The following is a 9,972-nucleotide window of genomic DNA, read 5'->3' as shown; positions in this document are numbered from 1 at the left end:
AGGGGTGGGCGGGTGGGGTGCGGAGGGTTGGGGTCAGGGCGAGAGGGGGGGGGCGGCAAGCTTGGTAAGAGGAAGGAGTGAGGCGAGGGCAGGAGAACGCAGCTGCTGTACTGACATGATGCAAGGCGAGGCCCCAGGGGCGACGTAGCAGCAGAGAGAGAGAGATTGAGAGAGAGACTACGCTGACGCCTCGCGCGGCTAGAAGCCATGCTGCAAGCGGCGCAGCGTCGGGTTAAGGAGAGGGGTGTGTGGTGTGAGCCACACCCCCCACCGTACGTAGCAGCACCATAGCAAGTCTTCAGAGCACGCTACTGGCGAGTCCCCCACGCGTCCGCGGCACCGCGCCGCCCGCCCGCCCGGCCTCTCCCGCCGGCCGGCCGGCCGCCTGCCCCGCCCGCCCACCTTCCAGCCGACGCGCGCGAGCATGTGCTTCATCTCGTCGCGGATCTCCTTGTAGCGCTCCTCCTTGTAGCCGGCCGTGTCGCTGTCCATCTTGTTCACGCCGATGATGAGCTGGCGCACGCCCAGCAGGTTGATCAGGCGCGCGTGCTGGCGGGTCTGGCCCTGGATCTCGCCGGCCTTGTGGTCGCCCTGGGGTTTGAGGGTTGCCAGGGTGCCGAGTGCGAAAGGAGGGGGGATGTGGGAATGTGCAGGGGTCGAGAAACGATGGTCTGCAGCCTCGGCTACCATGGAACCGGGGCCGGCCAGGAACAGGAGTGCAGCACGCGACTAGCGCGTCCATCCGTGCCGCTTCGGTAGTAAGCCACGGCTTCATATGTCACCGCCCCACACCCAGCTGCTTGCGCGTCAAACTCGGTCTCTGGCCGCGCACGCGCACCTTCTGGATGGCGGTGGTGAAGTTGCCGTCGGCGGGCACCATCAGCAGGCACACGTCGGCCTGGGCGGCGCCGGAGATCATGTTTTTGATGAAGTCCCTGTGGCCTGGGGGGGCCCAGGGGTTGGGGGGCAGCTCGGGCAGGCCAGAAGGTGAGCATGGCGGCACGAGCGGGTCAGACCAAGGTATATTGAGTCACTCAAGTTTCCACGGCTGCGACTAGTGTGGCCAGTCCTTTGGGGTCCTGCGTCCCTCAGCGAAACGAGACACCAGGTTGAACAGTTGAACCCTGCGCGCGTGTGCTGGTCAGCCAACAGGGCCAGCAGCGGCGGCGCGTATATGGGCCTCGCCCGCGCGCACCGGGGGCGTCGATGATGGTGTAGTGCCACTTCTCGGTGAAGAACTCCTTGGTGGTGCACGCGATGGTCACGCCGCGCTCGCGCTCCTCCTTCTGGCGGTCCATGTAGAAGGCAAAGGCAAAGGACTGCTTCCCCAGGGCCGCGGCCTCCTCCTTGAGCTTCTCCAACTCGCGCTCGGGGATGCCGCCCAGCTCAAACAGCAGGCGGCCTGTGGTCGTCGACTTGCCAGAGTCGACGTGGCCGCAGATCACGATCGACAGGTGCTGCTTGCCCTCCGCCATGGTGGCTGGCTGCGGCGGGAGGGGTGCGTGGCGGGGTCGGCGCTCGGGTGGTGACGAAGCGCTTGGCGTCTGATCTGGGTCCTGGCCAGGCGGCATGGATGCGCCTGTGCGTAGATCAAGACATGATCACGCCTTTCGTGCCATACATGCACACGTGAGCAGGATAGGGCGACAAGAACGCCTGGAGAGTGGACCTCCCGTTGCTCGAACCGCTGCTCGGACGTGGCAACCGTGCATCAGCGCCGCAGCGTATACATATGATCTTTCCTGTTACTTGTCAATCCATTTGGCCTCGGCGCGTGCAGGCTGGCGGCAGCACTGCACCGGACCCTGGCTGTGCGCACCTGTGGTGGATTCGCGTGGCCTAAATAGGAGGATCTACTTCAACGTGCGCCTCGCCTGAAACAAAAAGGCTGAACCAGTGCAGCGCTGGGACAAATTGTCGCGGAAGGGGTCGCCGAGAGTCTGGTGGAGTGAGTCGGGTGAGAATGTATCTTGGCTCGTACCCGACTCTGATATTACATCTGCACAATCTCACGCACTGTCACGCTTCGTGGCTGCAGTGGCTGCTTGAGACTTGCTCAAGCTCCTCGTCCAGCACATGCTCTCCTCTGTATGTGCTGCTCAGCAGCAGTGCTGTATGCGAGCAGCAGCGCAGCCGAGCAGCAGCGCAGCCGAGGTGGGGTCCTTCCAAGCGATATGCAGACCAATGACTGGCATTGTCATGTTGCCGCGCCTCATAACGTGCTTTCTCACGGCCTCGGGCCCAGGTCAACTCCCGGAGGGCCTGCGTGTTGCCTCGACAACTAAAACTTGCCTTGCCGAGACAAGCAAAGTTGGTCTCGTCTCGTCGATACAACACACCTACCGGTATACTTGGCTATGAGTCTGTGATCAGCCCCAGCGGCTGGGGATAATCAATTGATGGGGCACTCTTGAGTCTTGCTCGCCGCCCCACCGTGCTGCTTGGCAGCGGACATCTTGGGCACATCGATATATGTTGATGCCGGCGAAGATGTATGCCGGCCAAGATGCATCTTGGGCCATCGATGTGGGAACCAGCATTCACACCGCTGCCTTCCTGCACATGTTGCCCGTTACGAAGTCCAAAAATGACTGTATTTCAGCTGTACCTTCCCTCAAAACGTTTTCAGGGGAGCGTGCAGCAGCAGTTTGGAGCATGGCGGAGGAGGCTTGGTGACTTGACTGCTGCTGGTCAACATACCCCCTTGCAGCATGCTCGTTACACTTGACTGGCCACCTGGTCACAGAACACTTTTGAATGTGAAAGTAATGCAGGCCACTGATTTTCAGGGTGCAGCAGAGGTGGTGCAGGCCGTGTGAAGTGGGTGGGGGTCAACGCCGCGACCAAAAGTCGCTGACGGGCGTATTGTGGCAGGGACATGGCGATGAAACAGCTTGACCTGGTAAGCCAAGGTTGATTCGGATAGGGCACGGCCGCGCCCACATGCACAGGTACATGCCCTGGTAGTGCTCAAGCACGGGCGTGTGTTGCATGCAAAGCTCGGAAAAACGGCTGTCGCTTGGCAGGCGCCAAAAGGTGGAAGGCAACAGTTGGGTGTGCTGTGTCACCTGTCATCTTCTTGGCCCTGTCACGCGCTACGCCGCCACCGCCGTCTCCCCCTCCTGGTCGGGGCGGCGGCGACGCGACGAGACGCGCAGGAGCGCCGCTGCGGCCTTCGCGGCAATGGCCGCGCTCAGCTCGGGCTTGGCGGCGGCGGCGGGGGCGGGGGCGGGGGCAGAGCAGCACACGGCCGCCTTGGCGGGCACATTGGGGGCGGGCGCGGTGGGCGTGGCCCCGCACAGGAAGAGGCGCACGATCTTCTTGGCCACCCCGCGCTTCTTTGCCTTGGTGCTGGACCTTGGGCAAGCGCCGGGGGCGGCAGAGTTGGCCGCGGTGGGCGAGGTGTGAGTCGTGGAGTCGACGGTCAAAAGCACCTCGCCGTCGTCGGCGGAGGTGTTGAAAGCTGGGACGGCGTCGTAGTAGCCGGCGTCCGGCGCCATGGAGAACGACGCGCACGACTGCAGCGACAGGAACGAGGGGGTGGCGCTGTTTGCGGAGGCATACTCCGAGGCGTCGTCACTGCGGTTGTCAGCAGCCGTGCTGCCGCTGCGGCCCTTGTTGGCGACCAGCAGCTTGCCCTTGAACGCCAGGCGGAGCGCCGACAACTTGGCGGCGGCGGCGGCGGTGGTGAAGGGGTTGGCAACCGCGTCGCACGTGGCGGTGCACTTGGTCTTGAGCTTGGTGGCGGCAGTCTTGAACCCACTGGGCGTAGGGGCCGTGGGAGCAGAGGGGCTGCTGCTGCGTTGGGGGGCGTCGTCGCCTCCCTTATTGGAGCTTGCGCTGGCCGTATGGGGCGCGGGCGGGGGCTCAGTGGGCTTGATGGGGCTCTTGGCAGTAGTGGCGGCGGATGCCGGCGACGCCGCCGGGGAGGAGGCCGGCTTCTTGGCAAACTTGATTGGGGACTTGCAGGACTGGAACAAGGCGCGCGACTCGAGGCAAACGCGCTTGAACCACCCGACCTCGACGGCGGAGCTGGCGGCGGCGGCGCTGCACGGCGCGTCGGGGCAGCAGCGGGGTAGGGCTGTACAGTTGGCGCAGGCTTGGCAGCAGCCTCGGCGGGCGTGGCGACCGTGGATGTCTTGACGGCAGACATGAGCGCTGCCTTGCGGCCCCTCTTTGCGCGGGAGCGCTTGTGGAAATTAGAGGCCCGGAGGGCAGTCAGCACTGAAAGAAGATTAACCAGCATCTGTGTTTCAGAGAAAGGAGGGGCGATCCAGGTGGATGAGAGCATGATGACGGCGGCCGCGCACAAGGAGGTTGGGTGAGCACCAAGCAACTGTCAGGAGAAAACATAGGACCTGGCCCAGCCAGCTGCTGCTGGCTTGGTGGCGGCCAGAAACAAGCTGCCGGCAGGTGCATTGTTTCTTCAGACAGTCTGGTGCTGTGTTTTTTGGTTGCAAATGTGGCTCACCACAAGATCCTTCAGGGCCATGGTCGCTGGAGGCAGGAGGTGCTTGTGCTTCTGCGCAACGCGGCGCAGTGGTGCGGAGGAAGGTGCAGGCCGTCAGGCGCGGGATTGGCATGCAACCTGATATAATAGCCTGAAAGGAGGTGAGAACCTTGTTGACACCTCCCACAAGAGGCAGGCATGTCCGGAGAGGAGCTGTTTGGCGAGTGCACCTGCCGTGGGCAACCAGAGACCCAAACACAGCCTTGAGGGGGCCCTCACCAGTTTAAAGAGAAGATAGTTGCAATATAAGTCTCGAGAGCCGCGCGTGGTGGCCTACTTGCAACTCGGACGGAGTCGTAGTGCTGCTGGCAGGTCCTCCGGGTTGGGATAGGAAGCTAGGGGGCTTGAGAGAGCAGAAGTATGTTCTTCGTGAAATATTCATTGTACACTTACCATGGTGCGGCGAACGAATGTGGGGGCCACAAGCACAAGTGTCCCGTCGACCGCCACATGCTGAGTTGGCGGGCGCCCCAACCCGTCAAATCTGGTCCCTCACAGCGATGCAGAGCTTGTGAGATTCACTATGGGATCTTCACACGCTGCGTCCCGTCAGCCCCCACAACCAGCGACAGGACCCTCCTGGCAGAATGAGAGCCGCGGGTGTGTGTGGCACGTGCGGCGGCGTGCGACGGCGGCAGCAGACCAGAGCGTGATGTCCGTGTGCCGGCGCCATGCACAACGTAAAAAAAATGACGAATCTGACTTTATGTCTAACCTTCTCTTCTCTCTATCACCAGGACTGATGCTTGCCTACCAACAGTGTACATTTGCAACATGATGACCCCACGGCAAAGCTGCAAAATGCCCGCGATCGGGGATGCGTGTCCAGGACGTGCGCATGCTTCACAGCTGTCTGCTCCCCCCCCTGCAGCTCCTTGGGCTCCGAGCCCCCGCTCAGGGACTTGGCGCGCGGCAGCCACCCTGAGCACACACTTGCAGTGCGCACATGCCCTTGAAGGCCACAGCAGAATACCGTAGTGTCGCGAGCGCTGAAGCGCAACTTGGCAAGCCATTGGACACGGGATGAGCTGCTGGCAGGGCATGCTGCCAAACTCCTGCGCCTGCATGACGCAAACACTCAGGACATCAAGTCGCAAACACTCAGGACATCAAGTCAACGGACCTGGAGTCGTGGCGCCGAGCTTCTTGAGATTGAGCTCTTGGACCTGCAAAGCATGGAGCTTCTGCGCTCATGAGATTTTCAATGCAGTGTGTACAGCCATCATCAACGGCAGCCACTTTTACTGGTGGCGCCGCCGTGAGTGGGGTGCTGCCCGCTGGCTAGCTGCGTGAAGTAACGCCACGTGTCAAAGGTGGGTGACGTGTGTGTGCATTGCAAGCGTACGGTACAGTCACACCAGCAGGTCCCCATGGTCGTCCACACCACCATTCTGCTCCTACTTTACGACACCACAGCTGGCTTGCTGACGGTATAAACAGATCAGTTGCCCGCCACGAGATCGCAAGCAGCAATCGCAGCCAGATCGCAGCCATGTCGTCCCCAGATAAGGGCAAGAAGGTCAAGAAGAAGGAGGAGGCGAAGGCCCCGGGGATGGACATCCGCAAGTTCTTCAGCGCCAAGCCCGGGGGTGTGTGGCCTTGAAGGGCGCAGGAGGATGCTAAAATAACTGCAAATATTATCATAAGAGTGGCTCTTCAGCGTGCCAATGACGTCGATTGATCTTGGCAAGTGATCAATCAATTGTGCACTTGCAGGCGCCTCAAAGCCGACAGCAGCCAGCAAACCTGCTGCTCCAAAGCCGGTAAGTACACCGGACAATGTCGCCTGCTATTCCGACGCGCTGTTGCGTGCATGCGCCGCTGCTTTGCGCGCTTTGCGCCCCACTGTACTGACAACTCTATTCAAAACAGGCTGCTCGCAAGGAGCCCCCTCCAGCCGCGGCACCAGCGACGTCCCCGGTGAAAGCCACCGATGCGTCGGCGAGCCCTGCAGCAGGGTGAGCAGCTGCGGGGGCACGGGCACCACCGGCTGGAGGCGTTTTGTGACGAGCTGCCTAGGCTCTTCAGGACATTACTGGCCGCCTCACCCGCCGGCCCCAAGCCCGCCGAGGCGGGCGGCCGCGCCCCAGGGTCAAGGCTGCACTCCAGGGCTCCCCGGCCCATCCTGGCGCACCCCCGCACCCCCTCGCAGCCGCAGCACGCCCAAGCGCGCGGCGGCGGCGGCAGGTGCGGCCGCGCGCAAGCGCAAGAAGGCCATCGTCATCGACTCGGATGATGACGCCTATGAGGTGCGAGCCGGGCCTGCTGATACTGGATTCATGTGTGCGTGCACGTCAGCGCATCCGTGAGCGGTCCCGTGGGGCCTGGTATTTGGGCGAGGCTGCCTCAGCCGTTCTCACGGGGCCGCTGCTTTGCCGACCGCCGTTGCCGTCGGCTGGCGCGGCCCTGGCCGGATGCAGGCGGCCGCCGGCAACGCGCGAGCGCCGCTAGCTAGGCTGCCACGTGTGTGAAATGACGGGCGGCCGCTCCGGCGCGGCGCGCCGTCGAATGCAGGAGGAGAGCGAGGCGTCCGACGGCGACGACTCCGACTTTGAAATGAAGGACCCGGAGGATGAGAAGGCGGCAGCAGGGGAGGACGACGACGATCTGGAGGACGCGGCGTCGGAAGACGAGGAGGCGGGGGACGATCTGGGCGGCGGCGCCGCCGCGCAGCGCGCCAAGAAGGCCGCAAAGCCCTCGGCGGGCGCGGCCCCCGGCAGGGCTGCGGCGGCGCACAAGGGCAAGGCGGCGGCAGGCAAGGCTGCGGCGGCAGGCGGCGGGGGGAAGGGCGGCAAGGCAGAGAAGCCGAAGATGGTGGTGACGCCGCACGCGCGCAAGTCGCCGGCCAAAGGGGGGTCACAGGCGGCGTCGGAGGGCGGCGAGGCCGCGGGCGGCGGCGGCGGCGCGGGGACGAAGCGGAAGCTGCCGGGGTCCCTGGTGCGCGGCGAGCGGCGCCCATTGCACGGCACACGGGGCGTCCGGCCGCGGGCGCCGCGGGGGCGAAGGGACAAAGGGACCACAGCCGCAAGCGCCCCCTCTCCTTCCCCTAAAGAGCCTCTGCGTCTGCGCCTGTCAGGCCCGGCGCCCCCTGCCATGCCCGCGGCGCCCCCTTGCAGCAGACCCACACACTCTCCCCTTCCCCCTCCCCCCGCCATCCCTCACAGGCGTCCCCCGCCGCCGTGGCGGAGCCCGCCAAGGCCCCCAAGCGCCCCACCCCCGCAAAAAAGGAGGCCCTGGCCGGTGACGCGGCGGAGGCGGTCGCGGCGGCGGAGGCGGCGGCGGCGGCGCTCCCGGAGGTCGCGGAGGAGTCCATAGAGTGGTTCGTGGAGGGAATGGCGTTTGACGACAACCCAGACCCCCCTATGGCGGGCCAGAAGGTGGGTCCGACTCTGTACGAGGATTTGTTTCGGATCAGATTGCATTCTGTGTGATAGGGCAGATGGGTGGATCGGGTGTGGGGGAATGATCGGGTCGGCCATGCCGTCGTATTTGGGGCGTGGGGCAGGAGGCATCAGGTCTGACGGGCAGTCCAGCCGCCATGCGTCGCGCCTGCAGCCCAGCTCACGCTCGGGGCCAGCTGCCGGGGCCTGCGCCAAGCGGGCAGGGGCGCGGCGCCGCCCGCTCCTGAGTCAGCGTCCCGAGCCCGCGACCGAGCCCATATGCTGCTATGGCTGCGTTGCGTGGCCTGCCTCCTCCTTTAGGAGATCCCGCGTGGCCACGACGAGTGCCTGCGTGACAAGGCTTTTGTGCTGAGCGGGCACCTGCCCAGCCTCAGGAGGGACGAGGCGCGGGACCTCATCTGCAGGTGTGTGTGTGTGTGCGCGCGTGCGCGCAAGTGCGCGTGTGTGTGTGTGCGTGTGTGTGTGCGTGTGTGTGTGTGTGTGCGTGTGCGTCTGCGTGCGTTTAGGTATGTGGGCGTATGTTTGCACGCATGCTTGGACGGATCACGAGTGCCTGTCGTGGCGAGGGGGTGGTGCATGGCACCCCTGCTGTTACTGCAGGCCGGCTGGCCGTCTTCGCTGCAGCAGCCGCGAGTGGCACCCGGCTCTGCCGACTGCCACCGCCCGGCAACCATTCCACTGCCATCCAGCCAGTCCTCCCACAACATTCCGCCTGTCCCATCACGCTTGCTCCCACACGTCACCCGCCAGGCACGGCGGCCGCGTCACCGGTGACGTCAGCGGCAAGACGTCGTTCCTGGTGGTGGGGCAGTATGCCAGCAAGCGAAAGTTTCGGGAGGTGCGTGGACATCAAGGGTTTCTTCCCAACATCAATTGCAGCATTGAGCCGTGTGCTTGCGTCCATCAACTTGGCATCAAAGTGGTCGCCACACCGGCCGTCCCGGGTGTGCTGCATGTCTTGCATGGCTGCCGAGCACTCCCTGGCCCATCCTTCAACCCGCGTTGTTGGCGCGTGTGGGTGTCATACGGCACCGTATACTGCCCTCCGCCATTGGCGGCGGCACAGGGACAGTCCTCTGGCAGCCGCCCTCGCACCTTGGGCCCCTCGCCTTGCTGTACGCGCCGCCCTCGCGATTGCTGCGCCCCCTCGCTTAGTTCACCTGCCCCTTACCTCAACACCCCCCCCCCACACACACACACACACGCACGCACGCACACACACACACAAACACACACACACGCACATACACGCACACACACCCAACAAAACAGGCCCACGAGAAGGCATTGCAGCAGCTGGCCAAGGCCGCCGAGAAGGAGGCCAAGGCCAGCGCCAGCAAGGGCTCCAGGGGCAAGCCCAAGCCCGCGGAGCGCCCGCCGCCGCCCTGCAAGGTCATAGACGAGGACGGCCTGTTCGCCATCATAGCCGCCACCGCGGGCCTCGCGCCGCACGAGGGCGGCGGGGTGGGAGCAGGGCCGGTGGCGGCAGATAGGGAGGCGGTGGCGGCGGCGGCGGGGGTGAAGGAGGAGGAGGGCGGGGCGGTGCCGGCGGCGGTCAAGCGGGAGCCCGGCGTGGCGGCCGCGGCCGGGCCGGCGCCGATGCGGGGCGCGGCGTTCCATGGCGGCGCGGCGGCGGCGGTGGCCCCAACAGCAGCGACCGTTGGCGGGGGATACGGCTCGGGGCCGGGGCGGGCGGACGGCGGCGCGCCGGCGCTCGCTGCGGGCGGTGAGTGTTGTCCCTTTCCACATTCGAATCGCGTAGCGTCTATGTGCGGCCAACCGACGGCACGCCCGGACGGCTGCTGCCTAGCCAGCGCAGGAGGGCCTCCCAGGGGCGGCGCCTCGGGGACGCGCCCCTGCGTGGGGCCCAAGCTTCTGCACCCAATGAAGCCCCCGCAAACCTGCCTGGCCTCTTGCCCTGCACCTCCCGCCCAAACCGAATTCTGTTGGTCGCAGCACCCGCAACGGCAACCCCGGCCTGGACCCCCTATCTCAATCCAATCCAAGCTCCAAGCTCCATGCCACCCCCGCCCTTTCGCCGCCGCCTGCTCAGACCCGCCC

General features: G+C 65.0%; 3 protein-coding genes across 3 annotated transcripts; 1 reads left to right on the top strand and 2 right to left on the bottom strand.

The window, feature by feature from the left end:
- Positions 1–198: 198 nt before the first annotated feature.
- On the bottom strand, positions 199–1,475 carry MNEG_9084 (elongation factor EF-1 alpha subunit; the record flags this gene model as incomplete). The annotated part of the gene is made up of 4 exons (XM_014042445.1): positions 199–210; positions 403–591; positions 839–942; positions 1,196–1,475. The coding sequence occupies 4 exons, from the start codon at positions 1,473–1,475 to the stop codon at positions 199–201; spliced, it is 585 nt and encodes a 194-aa protein (XP_013897899.1).
- Positions 1,476–3,095: 1,620 nt separating this feature from the next.
- MNEG_9083 (hypothetical protein) lies at positions 3,096–4,492 on the bottom strand (the record flags this gene model as incomplete). Its single annotated transcript, XM_014042444.1, has 2 exons — positions 3,096–3,971; positions 4,472–4,492. 2 exons carry the CDS (start codon positions 4,490–4,492, stop codon positions 3,096–3,098), a joined length of 897 nt encoding a protein of 298 aa, XP_013897898.1.
- Positions 4,493–6,002: 1,510 nt separating this feature from the next.
- Positions 6,003–9,799, top strand: MNEG_9082 (Replication factor C subunit 1; the record flags this gene model as incomplete). The annotated part of the gene is made up of 8 exons (XM_014042443.1): positions 6,003–6,103; positions 6,663–6,759; positions 7,025–7,447; positions 7,675–7,887; positions 8,212–8,315; positions 8,662–8,749; positions 9,184–9,637; positions 9,726–9,799. The coding sequence occupies 8 exons, from the start codon at positions 6,003–6,005 to the stop codon at positions 9,797–9,799; spliced, it is 1,554 nt and encodes a 517-aa protein (XP_013897897.1).
- Between the last annotated feature and the right edge of the window lie 173 nt (positions 9,800–9,972).

The sequence above is a fragment of the Monoraphidium neglectum genome (genome assembly GCF_000611645.1).
Source record: "Monoraphidium neglectum strain SAG 48.87 unplaced genomic scaffold scaffold01813, whole genome shotgun sequence".
Lineage (NCBI taxonomy): Eukaryota > Viridiplantae > Chlorophyta > Chlorophyceae > Sphaeropleales > Selenastraceae > Monoraphidium > Monoraphidium neglectum.
This window is presented reverse-complemented; position numbering and strand designations above follow the sequence as displayed.